The sequence below is a fragment of the Tetrao urogallus genome (assembly GCF_951394365.1).
Source record: "Tetrao urogallus genome assembly, chromosome: 8".
Classification (NCBI taxonomy): domain Eukaryota; kingdom Metazoa; phylum Chordata; class Aves; order Galliformes; family Phasianidae; genus Tetrao; species Tetrao urogallus.
In genome coordinates this window covers 1669570-1681625 of record NC_136821.1, presented here as the reverse complement: position 1 = coordinate 1681625, position 12056 = coordinate 1669570, and the positions used below count along the sequence as shown (strand labels likewise).

The following is a 12056-nucleotide window of genomic DNA, read 5'->3' as shown; positions in this document are numbered from 1 at the left end:
CTGATACTCGGTACATGCTGCATTGCTTCTTTTACAGCAATCCATACTGTAATGCATGTTGCTGTTTGAGTAGTCTTAAGAGTTTAGAAGTCAACCTCATATTGAGAATTTGCTGTCTTGTGATGCATCATAATACCCACTCTCATCCAATGTATTTTTTTTTAGTATTCCAACTTAATCATTTCTGGTTTTGTTTCAGAGTTGGTATTCCTGCTATGTACAACAATTTAGACTCATCACAAGATACTACCTTATTTTCTCAATATACTCAGAGCCAGGAAGATTCTTTGTAAGTAAGGGGGGCCGGTATATGCATTAAAGGTGTCCCCTTTCTTTCTTTCTTTCTTTTTTTTTGCAGCACTTCTAATTTAATTAACTTTTATTTTAGGGAAAAGTCATCTTTAATAGAAAATGCAAAAGAAGATATTAAAAACAATCCTCAGGTAATTTCTCAATGTCTAATGGGACTTAAAGTATCAGAATTACAACCGTATTGGTGATGCTTTCTTCATAATGGTAGCTCTGGTAATGCCAAAATTCCTTGATTACTGCCTTTGATTAATAAGTCCTTTTTAGATTCCTTTGAAAAGCAATTAAAAAAAACAACAACAGAACATACCCAGATGTATCTGCTGACAATAATAGTTTCATTTTCCATATTGATTAACCTGTAAGACTCTGCAGAATGCATTGTTTCCTGAGCTTCCTGTCTGCTCCATTTCTGCATAGTTAGGGCCCAGGCTTACATAACCATGGCATATACTGATAGCTCTTGGGATTTGTATCATTCTCATCGACATCTTTCAATCTGGTACTGTTTGTAGTGTTCTTTCTGCTGTGTTCTGCTTTACATAACAAAGGGTCTCTTATTAAACGCTTGAACTTAATTTCAAGGCACAAGAATTTATGTGGTCAGTTCAACAAGGGTGTATTGAAGTCATTTTGTTACAGGGCTGCAGGCATCGTGGGACTTAGAGTGAACTTACTGCAGCACAGACTGAGCTGTGACTTACTGCAGTGCTGTTCTGGAAGCACAAAGCTAGGAAACTAACTCTTGTTAACTTATTTCCATAACCTTTCCTGCCAGCAGATGTAATTTGAATGCTTCTTGTTTCCCTGTAACTCTTCTCAGACATCAAAATATACAATGTATACACATACACGGAGTGGTCACACTTTGGTGACTGTACTTTTAAACAGTTGAGCTGTGCTTCCTTATTCTGAACTGCTTTTGGTTGAAGCTGCAAGGGCTCGAGGGGGTTTAAACATTAAATTTTATAAAGGAAAGAAGCATTTTGTGAGGAGAAAACTTGGAGTGGCTGATTTTGGGATCCCCAGCATAAGGAGGGAGTGGAGCTGTTAGGATAGGTCTGGTGCAGGGGTTGGCCCAGATGGACTGCAGGGCCCTGCCAGTATCAGCTCTGCTGTGATTCTGCTGGGGGACACAACAGGGTGGGCACATCATAAGGCAATCTGAAGAACTATTTTTTTATGTAATAGCAAAACCAGAATTTGCTGTTTTTGGAACAGGAAGAGAACGAAAGGAGTAAAAGCTGTATTGCTGATTCAAATGGAGTCACGGGGGACTGCCAACTGCAGAATTCACTGGAGGATGTGAAAGAGAAGTCTGCTGCTCACATAGAGAAGAACTCAATTTTAAACAGCGAAGGAGAATTGCAAAGGGGTGATAGAACTGGAATCGTTGAAGAGGAGCCATCAGTTGGAGAGGGATTAGAAAAAAGTCATACAGAAGCAGCTTCACAGGTATCCTTAGTAGGGAATGAAAACACTTCTAATGTCAGTAGCAGTTCTGCTTCAAGCGATGTGATCTCAGGAACGCCACAGCCTGTGAGCCGGCGGCAATCTTTTATTACATTGGAGAAGTTTGATGGTTCAGAGAGCAGGCCCTTCAGCCCTTCAGCATTAAACAGTGCCTCAGGGATGTCTCGAAGTGCTCCTGTGCCAGATAAACACGGAAATACAACCACATGCAAGACTGGGCATAAGCCAGGGAAGTCTGGGGAAGAGAATAAAAAGTCTTCACAAGCTGAGCAAATTTCTGCTGCAAAACGAAGGTTGACACGCAGACAGAGTAAAATGGAACAGCATGGAAATCAACAGTCCAAGGTGTTAACTAGCTCAGAACAAGAAAAAAGTGCACAGGAGTCTTTTGTTTCCAATAGCATGGAAAATAGTCCTGAATCATCTTGTTCAGTAGAAGACATGGAGCGTATTCTCACTGCTCAGCCCCAACCTGTCAGCTCTGCAGAGCCAGAAATCAAAAAAACTGAAGGTGTAATAGCAGAAATAGAAAAGGTCCGGGCGTTTGAAATGGATTCTAAGGAAAATACACCCCCGAAGGTGGCTGTGTCCTCTGAGCAGGTAACAGGTGATGGTAGTCAGGGCCCACATGCATCTCTGAGTCAGAAAATACTGAGACGTTCTTCGAGACGACGGTCAGAAAATGCAGAACTGGCAGCAGGTAGTCAGGATAAGGAAGATGGCTACCAAAAAAAAGACAGACGTAAAGAAGATGAAAAAGCTCTGCAAAAGAAGGTGCCCCAGACTAAAGAGGATGCATCTCAGAAGCAAAAAGCAGTTTGTGGGAAAGCTTCAGAATATGCAGTCAAAAAAGAAAGTGGCCTACCTGAGAGAAGTGCTGCAGAGGACTTGGGCTCAAAGGAGCCTTCTGCTCCAAAGGGTGCTAATGAGGAAGCAAACAGGAGTGCTAGGAAGCCAGAAGATGCATTGAAGAATGACACGGAAAGTCAGGACTGTAGCTCAGACACAGTAGGTGAGAAGAAAAGGGAAAGGCCACGGTACCACACCAGGAGGAGTTCACAGGGATTGCTTTCCAGCATAGAAAACGCAGAGGCTGATGGCTCTGAGACCAAGAAGGGAAGTTTAAAGAAAAAATCTGGAAAAACAAAAAATAAAAGTGATTCTCTTGAAGGTAAACGGAAGGATGTCCAGCCAGAAAGCCAAAATCATGAGGTGTCTTCTCAAGCAGATGAAAGTAAGAATCTACTGGGGATGAATGAAAGCGAATTAAGCAGTGAAGCCATCACAGATGCAGCACTGATGCCTGCACCATCTGATATGAAAAATGAAGTACTGCTTGCAGATGCTGGTGAAGCTGAGGGGTCTGCCAGCTCAAAGACTTCACCCAATACACAGACTGCAAGCGTGGAACAAAGCAAAGCTGGTATGTTGGCAGGATCTTTCAGTGACCTTCAGGTGTCTGATGAAGTTTTGAAAGGAGAGGAAAATAAATGCACTGAAAAGCAAGGATCTGTGGAACAGCATTTGAGAGTTCAGCCTGAGATAGCACAAGGAGCAGATGCTTCAGTGACTGACTTTTCCTCTGCACAAATGCAGGACTGTCAGCACAAGAGAAGCAAAAGGGTGAGAAAAGTAAAGAGCTGTGACTGCTGCTCGAAAAGGATGAAGCAGCAAACATCACTCAGTGAGTCAAAAAATGAGGATCCTTGTGAACTGATTGAGCCCCAGACCACGCCAGGTCAGGCAGCTGTCAGTGCAGCAGAGGTGTCTGGCAGCTCGAATCTGGAGGAGAGTTTGTCCATCACACCTTGTGCCATGAGCACACCGCTGCCTCCTGCTAAGGAATCCAGTATGTCGAGCTTGGAAAGAGAGAGAGCATGTGAAGATCGTCTGCAAGGAAATTGTGGTGTTATGGAGGAAGAGGTAGAGAATCCAGCACATACAGCAGGTGAAATTAGTGATCTTGTAGTGGAAGTAAAAGTGAAAGAAGAAGTTGATGATGAGAGTGACGGAGCTGAGCAGTGTGTGTCTGTGTCTGAGCGTGCTTCGGATGAGCCTGGTGACAGCTCTGTGGTTGGAGGGGATCACAGTGAGGAAAAGGCAGCTGGAGAAAAAGAAGAAAAAAGCGAGCATGGGGAAATGGAGGAGATGCCTGAGGTGTTGGCTGATGGTAGCAAACCTGAGACAAAACAGATGGATGAGCTAGAAAGCAAGCAGGACAGCGAGGAGAAAGCTGAGAACGCTCTGGGAGAAGTTTGCATTACTCCAGATAACGAGATGGGGGAGGAACTGCTGGAAGCTGAGATTACAGGGCCTGAGAACATGGCTGTAGGCAATGAAGATGTAGTAAAAAATCAGAGTGCAGATTCGCCTCAGAAGCCAGAAGGTCTGAATTCTTTCATTTCGGTTAATGAGAGCCCCAGCGGAATGCAGGCACGCTGCACATGGTCTCCTTCAGCTTCTCCATCCACCAGTATTTTGAAGAGAGGGGTAAAAAGGCACCAAGAAGATGATTCTTTGTCACCTGCTAATAAGGTATTGTGCAGTTTGTTCTGTGATACGGTTCATTCTGTTCCAAATACCTGCTGTTATCAACTTAATTTTTTCATTTGTAAATGAAGGTACACTGAAGATAAAGGCCTGTAGTTATTTTTGTAATGCACAGACATCAGCAGGCTTGTATTACTAGGAGCTTGGGAGGTTTGTTTTCAGAACAGCCCCAATGGCTGCTCTGCCTGCAGGAGTTGCAGTGGAACAAATGCCACTGCGAAATCAGCATCTTACCAATGCATTTTTGGGAAACACAAAATGTTTCCTTCAGCAGAAGCCATTGTAACTGTGGCTTCAGTCCTTGGGTGGAATGGTGTTCAGGAATTTCAGTGGCTATCCATTTCAAAAGGAGTGATTTTGTCTCTTTGGACTCCCTTCAGCAGACTGTAGTGGTTCATGCTATCAAAACTACTTCTCTCTGACAACAGATTCGTCGGGTCTCTTTTGCAAATCCTATTTATCAAGAAGGACTGGCTGATGACATAGACAGGAGAAGTCCTGTCATTAGATCCCATTCTTCACCGTCTTCACGAAGTCTTAAAATCTTATCTAATATTCAGACTAAGGTAACTTCAGATTTTTTTTTTGCATAAGTCTTCAGTTTCTCAGAGTGACGTAGCCAGCTGTAACACATGCCTGTAGTTCCTTGCAAACAGTTGTAAGAGCAAAGAGTAGAACAGGGGTAAGTTTAAGAACTAGCTGTAACTGGTTTGTTCTGTGGCTCATTCTGTTGCTCTGCAGGCCTACATGCTCTAAGCTAGGTAGCTAGAAAGTGAAAATTGGTTGAGTTCTTACAATCCTGAGAGATTTTTTTCCTCTTTTTCTATCCAGCCTATTACCACTCCAACCAAAGGATTTCTGTCCCCAGGATCTCGTAACCCTAAATTTAAGAGCTCAAAGAAGTGTTTAGTAAGAAGTGCTTTGGTTCACATTTCTTACTCTTTCTTGTATTCAGTTGTGTGACAGTTAATCTAATAATTTTTCTGTGTTATTTCAGATGACAGAAATGGTGAAGGAGTCACTGCCTTCCCCTACAGAATGTGTGTATCCTGCCTTAGCTGGATGTAAGGCACCCGTTGATGTAATTTTACCTCAGATCACATCAAATATATGGTAAGTGCCTTGCTGCTTTGGAAAACATGATTTAATGGAAACTGAGTTTTTTCTGGATCTTAACAGCAACAAAAAAATGATAAACTATGGAGGTCTTTTGCAAAACTGTATCCCCTGCTTCTTCTCCCAACAACCTTGGAATGACTCGAGTGGTCTTTAGGTAAAGCTGTGAAAAGTTTGCACCAAACTTACCTGCAAGACAGAGCAGATGGATCTTAGTGATCTGTTACAAAGTGATCAGAGCTTCCACTGTATCAAAGGGGATGGCTGAGGGTGCTGCCATCCCAGTACTGCTTGAGGGCACTGCAGGACTGCAGGCACAGTGGGATTCCTGGTTAAGATCTGCATTACAGCCATAGAAACACCAGGAGCTCAGCTGGTGTGTCTTCAGATTTGAATCCAGGTGACAAAAAAGAATTGTATTGGAAACTGCTCTGAATGGCCTTTTCCTGCTGTATTCTGCTTCTTTCCACTGATGTGTGCCTTCAGAATACCACTCTCTGATGGGTTTTGGATACATTGCAAGAAGGTGTGTTTCTGCAAACAAAAATGTCATTTGCATTTTGTTTTCCTTTATTTATGTGGATGTAAATTGACATTCATGTAAGAGCACTTCCTGCTGAACTGCACCAAGGAGGATGGAGGTGGATCTAATTAATTAGGTTTTCTTCCTAATTAATTTCTTTCTAATTAATTAGCTTTTCTTTGCTGCAGTGCCAGAGGTCTGGGGCAGCTCATTCGAGCCAAGAACATAAAGACAGTGGGAGATCTCAGTACTCTGACAGCATCAGAAATCAAAACTCTTCCTATCCGTTCTCCTAAAGTTTCCAACGTTAAAAAAGCTCTAAGAGGATATCACGAGCAACAGGTAAAGCTTAATTAATCCTGGTTCCCAAGAAGCCAAAAGTAACTTAATGAATTACTAACAAGCACTCATCACGAGTAATGTATTTGTCTTACTAGTGAAATCACTTTAAGCTGTGATATCTGCCCAAGGTGGGCATTTGGGGCACAGTGTTTGGGCACTCACAGTGGGAATGACTGTATTTGTTAAAGCACATCCTGCTGTGTAGTTCTGAACATCTTTGTTCTTTCTGAAAAATTCTCAGGTAAAATCTCGAGGGTGTGAAGAAATTGGAGCTCTCGAAGATGTGGAGAGAACAGTAAACAGTGCAGGGGATAAATCTCCTCCTGGGGATGAGGAAAAACTTGCAACAGGTAACTTGCTTGCTTGTTACTTAGGGTCTGGCTGTCACTGCTTTCATTCTCTGCTAATGGAACACTTGATTTCTTCTGGGAAGCTGCTAGCTAGTCTGAAGGGATGAGTTGAGTTAATCACACCCTGAAGCCCTCCAGTAATGGCATTTTGGAACTTTTTAAAACCATTGAGGGCAAGATGTGCTTTGTTTTTCCCTAGAACTCTGTGTTCAGCAGGACTCTGAGTGCTTTGCACATCTCAGCCCGTGCTCCTCCTGAGCTGTTTGATGCTGCAGGTCCTGCTGCAGTCCTGGGTGTGCTCAGGAACAAAGGGGGCTGTGGGGCTGAGGAGATGCCTGCAGGTGTTTCGGCTGTTTCCCAGGATACCCAGTTTGGATTTTGAGGCCTGGGGGTTTTTTTGTTTTGTTTACATGGATTCTGTGGTTTGGCTTTACAGTTTTAGCAGAGGAATCTGTTTTTCCTGTAAGACATTTGAGGCATTTGGTTGACCAGAGGACAGAGAACTCAAGAATGACTCCAGTCAGTGGTTTAAAGTGGACTTTCTTGGGATAACACATCTCAAAGAGCATTGGCAGTGTGTGAATAACACTATTTTGACATCTCTTCTTATTTTTATTACCTAACCCTCATCAAATACAATGCAAATCCCTATAAAGAAGAGGCAGTGTTTAGTCCTTAGGGGTGCCCTTGTCAGAAGCTCCGTCTCTCTGATGCTTTGTAGACTGTTTGAATGTATTATTTAATACAGAACAACCTGCAGCATCCCACTGTGGCACAGTAATGCTGCGGTTGAGACCCCCCGCCCTGACTGCCCACCCTGCCTTCCTTTGCAGATCTGGGTGAGCCCATTGCCCTGAGCAGCAGCAGCCCACCCCCTGCAGATCTCCTGAGCCAGCTGGAAGTGCTGGCTGCCCAGTTCACCTCCTCAGATCTCCGCAGCTACCCCGGCAGCCGCCTGTTTGAGATGCAGGAGAAGCTTGCCAGCATGACAGACTGCATCATGAGAACCCTGCGGTCCCGATGGACGTCGCCACCCCACGACAGTGCAGAGTAGTTGCTTAGAATTCCTGAGTAAGGAGGATTTTGTTACAAGTTTTTCCACAAAGCGTAGTTTTCTTACTGGTGAGTTAATCCTTGAGCTGTACCTTTTGTACTATAGAAGATTTTTTAACACCCATTTGAGCAAAATGTATCATGCGTTACTTCTCCCGCTTGTTTTTTTTTTAACTTGTAGGATAGTTTATTAGAGAGATTTCTATTACATTGCTATGCATATCTCTTTCAGGTAGTGAAAGAAAACTTGATCAAGTTGTGCAATAGCAAAGACTGTGAAACCAAACTAACAGAGTAGTTAAATTATTTTTTTCAAATCCAAAAAGTGTTCTTACTGCTGTAAACTCCATCTGTATGGTGAGAGATGGCTCTCACAGCTCTGCTCTCGTGCTGCCCATGTCTGCTTCCTTCAGAGCTGCTGAAACCCTTCAGCACTTCTGTACTGAGGTAAGCTGTGCTCAGTTCCCTGCTGACAGCGGGACGGAGTGTGTTGTTATCAGATCACACTGCAGCTGATGACAAAAGCAACACTGTAAGCAAGAGACTTTGCAGAACCTGTTGGCCTTTTCCTGTGTTCTAACAGCTTTGTTTGCAGCAGCTCTCCTGTGATGGAGAAGACCCTTTTCCCTTTGTGGAAATAAATGAATTTGACGTGGGTTCTTTGTATATTATGTATAGGCTTGTGATTGCAAATGTTGGTTAATAATTTATGGTTTTTAATTGCACGGAATGCACTGCTGCTTCTCAGAGACCTTCAGAGTTCTCCGTTTTTACCCCTGAAATCTAATTTGTATATATTGGACATTTATGGAAAGGAATGGCTCCAGGTGTCAGAACTTCAACATGTGCAAATAAAAGAGCAATTAGTTTCCAAAGTTGTTAATGTTAATCTTTAAGCTTAAAATGAAACAAATTGCTTCCAAATTGTTCATCCCTTCCTCAGGGTTGCTTTGGAATCTCAAGGTTAGGAGGAAGCTTGGCAGGCCATCATCAGGCAGGGGTGAGTGGGGCAGCAAAGACTGGGGGGTATCTGAGCAGCAGGATCCCATCTGTACCCTGTTTGTGCAGCTCAGAAAGTAATGAGCAAGACAGAGAGTCTTAAAGGACTAACGTGATCATTACCAGTGGTGAGTGGCTGGAGGTTTTCTTGTTTCCCTGATAACACTGCTTCCAAATATACTTCCTCAGGTTTAATCATCTCTTGGCTCCAGGAACAGGAATGTTTCTCTTGCAAGCTGGCTGTGTATACCACAGTATGCTGTGAATTCTCTTTAAACAAAGGCCTCAGGGTTAAAGTTGCAAATCTTCCTGCTATGAGCTCACTTTGCTTTATCCAAGATAGAATTGTTTTCCTGCTTCCATCTTTGGAGGCTGGCTGATACCAGCTGCTACCAAACAAATGACCACAGTGCAAAACAAATAATTGTTTGTCCAGCTTTTTCACCTTGCTGGGACTGCTGCATCCTGAATCTGCTCTCTTTCTGAATGAAGCAGGATTGTTTTAAGATAAATTTGCACTCTTCAGAGTGAAGTAAAGCATCAAACATGCTGCGGAAACATGAGCTTTATTTAGTCACTAATTTACAAGTAACAACTTTTGACCCCAGAACAGAAAAACACCTGCATAAGAGCTCAGCAAGCAGACAGAAGAGGCTTTTGCTTTGTGAGATTTCCCCCTTTTTTTTACCACCTCCCCTCCAGATAAACTTTGGTTTGAGATCCTAAGCTTACATGGGAAACAAACATGTTTGAAAGTTTCAGAATAGCCCACAAATATTCTCTCCTCATGGGAGAATGAACAAAGTAATGGTTGGTAATCATAGTCTCCAGTACAGGTACAAAAGCTCAGTGATACGGGACTGTGTTGTGATTTTGGCATTGCTTAAAACATGTTGATAGTATTGTATGCTTAAATGTTTTAAAGGAAGATGTAGGCAATTTCAGAAAGGTTTTGGACACCAGAAGCAAGGCAGCTCTCATGAGCAGCACCAGGTGGTGTTTGCAGGTAGTTTTCAGAAACAATTTGAAGGGAAGAAGTTTCAAGAGTGTTTTGCTATATGTATTTTTTTTCTCTCCCCATGCCGGTTTGTAAAGCACTGCCACTCACCATGGAAGACAGTGCAGTGCTTTGGTGGTAGAAAGTTCTGTTGCTGACAGTGGGAAATGGCTGTGCCTGGGGAGGGCTGTTCTCTGGCTCACACAGCCTCCACGTAGTTGGCTGGCAGCATGCCTGTCTTGCCAGTTCTCTGCACGGTCCCATACATCCAGCCTTCATCAATGGCTTGCACGTTGACAATTGTGTCACCATCTTTGAAGGAAACCTCGTCGGCGTCGGCTGCTGTGTAGTCATACATGGCCCGGTACGTCTTCTGTGAATTGGAATAAAGAGGGGGAAATTAAGAGCTGTTCATATCACTGCTGTTAGGTTTTGCTCAGAGTCGAACTACGTGGCGGGCGGGTGAAGCTGTGACTGATGGCATTACTGAAAAGTACCACCAGTGGTGGAGTTTTGGCTGGGCTCTTAAATATCCTGGTTTCGGATCACAGAATACTGAAAATACAGATTTTGAATGTCCAGTCTTGGTAAGGTGTTTTCTGTTTGCATTCCTTTGAGGCAGTTGCAGCCTCCTTGGTCCTGCGAGGGGCAGCCAGCCCCCCACCTTGTGCCTTTGTGCTCTAGTGCTTTAGCTGGACCAGACCTTGTCAGAGTGTATTTGAGTACCACTGTTTAAACAGTTTGTCAGCTCAGGTTAGCTCCAGCCACAGCTGCAGGGTCTGACTTTTCTGGGAGAGAGAAAATGTAAGATTAAGCTTTCAAGGGTCTACTGTTAAACAACAGAGCTGCTGCACCTTTAGCTGGTTTTGCAGCAAACCTCAGCCTGTGGATTCTTCTAGTCTCTCCTGCATGAACAGCAGCCCTGCTCACTCAAACTGCTGAGCTGGGGAGGGGCAGTGCAGTGGCCCAGAGCTACTTACCCCAGCAGTGGATGGGTGGGAAGGAACGGATGACACGGTGGTTTGCTGAGTGGCAACAGATGCTGATCTTTGTTGTGGCAGCTCTATGGTCTTAGCATGTTTATAACCCACTAGGAAAGGAGAAAACAAATGGTTAGTTTACAGTTTAATGCTTTTAGTTGTTATGGAACTGGCAGGGGAGCGCAGTTGCTCTGACTAAGGATCCTGGGATGGGTCAGGAGGTGATCAGACCTGCCCTTTATCCACAGCACTACAACTGCAGTTGGTCAGGGCCAAAGCTCCGCACTCATGTGCTCCAGCTGTGAGTCCTGTCCCAGCAGAGGGGCTGGGCACTGCCTGGCCCCAGCTGTGAGGAGCTGCAGCTTTGTTCCCATACCTGTGGCAGTGGTGGTAAAGAAGCCTTCGTTGCTGTAGTAGGACAGGTGCTGATTCACCCCCTCTGAGGGCTCTGATTTCTCATCCCCTCCGCTGATGCTCAGGGCACTGGCAGAGCGGGAGTGTTCCCTGCTGCGGCGCTGCGCTTGGACTGCCAGGAGAAAACCAGTTGGTTATGGTGTGAGGTATAAAGCAGGGAGCTGCCAGCCAGCGTGGGGGGTGGGCAGAAGTGGTTGCTGGCCCTTGCTAAGCATAAAAAAGAAGCACAGTTCTTATGTTCCTCGTTTATTTCTAATATCCAGATTTGTTCTTCTCCCACTCTTGTGCTTGCTATATCCAAAATTTGTACTCAAATTACTGCTTGCCTCCCTTTGTCAGCTGCCAAAGTGCAATGGCCCCACGCTGTTCTGCCACTCATGCCCACTTTTCTCAAGCACTGAGCAGGGAAGAGAACTGAGGTACAGCACTTCAGGAGCTAAAAAGGAGGCAAGTGTTTCAGGCAAGCAGCTGTGCTGTCTGTGGAGCTATGAATCCCATACAGCCCTGTGCCAGAGGAGCACTTGCATAGTTAGTAAGATGAACTTTGTGAGAACCAGCTCTATGGAGCAGTTTCTCCTCTCCTTTGTTCTCACTACCATTAATTCCCACTAGAACTGTGCCTATGTATAACTGTGCAAATCACTGCTAACGTAGTGTCTGAAATAAGCATGTTAGCCTTTACTTGCATTCCCGCACAGAGAAAGACCTTAGAACTGTACTTCAGTGTCCCCAAGCAGTTAAGTTTTCCTGCTGGATTTGCATGAACAGTACAGAGGGGAGCCAACCTGAGATCATGTGTAAGCTCCTGGACTGAATGTTGTCCTCTGCAGGGTCGTAGTCAAAGACAGAGCCGGGATTTGTGCGCCACACACGAAGACCTGCAAGAGAAATGACTGAGGAGCTGGAGCCCAGGCATGGCCTGGACAGCCAGAGCAGCACAGAGTGGTCCA

At 44.4% G+C, this 12056-nt stretch overlaps 2 protein-coding genes across 2 annotated transcripts in view; one reads left to right on the top strand and one right to left on the bottom strand.

Annotated features, from left to right (window-relative positions):
* Positions 1 to 7717, top strand: part of RIF1 (replication timing regulatory factor 1) — a gene marked incomplete at both ends in the record, with an annotated part of 31274 nt that extends 23557 nt beyond the window's left edge. The window contains 9 exons of the mRNA XM_079539135.1: positions 200 to 289; positions 389 to 443; positions 1531 to 4317; positions 4761 to 4898; positions 5164 to 5241; positions 5330 to 5445; positions 6160 to 6313; positions 6555 to 6663; positions 7497 to 7717. Of these exons, the coding sequence (XP_079395261.1) occupies positions 200 to 289; positions 389 to 443; positions 1531 to 4317; positions 4761 to 4898; positions 5164 to 5241; positions 5330 to 5445; positions 6160 to 6313; positions 6555 to 6663; positions 7497 to 7717 (3748 nt within the window). The remainder of the gene's footprint in view (positions 1 to 199; positions 290 to 388; positions 444 to 1530; positions 4318 to 4760; positions 4899 to 5163; positions 5242 to 5329; positions 5446 to 6159; positions 6314 to 6554; positions 6664 to 7496) is intronic.
* A 1551-nt stretch (positions 7718 to 9268) lies between these two features.
* NEB (nebulin) overlaps positions 9269 to 12056 on the bottom strand; it is a gene marked incomplete at its 5' end in the record, with an annotated part of 124401 nt that continues 121613 nt past the window's right edge. Inside the window, 4 exons of the mRNA XM_079538983.1 lie at positions 9269 to 10085; positions 10693 to 10802; positions 11069 to 11218; positions 11892 to 11984. Of these exons, the coding sequence (XP_079395109.1) occupies positions 9912 to 10085; positions 10693 to 10802; positions 11069 to 11218; positions 11892 to 11984 (527 nt within the window). The 3' untranslated portion in view covers positions 9269 to 9911. The remainder of the gene's footprint in view (positions 10086 to 10692; positions 10803 to 11068; positions 11219 to 11891; positions 11985 to 12056) is intronic.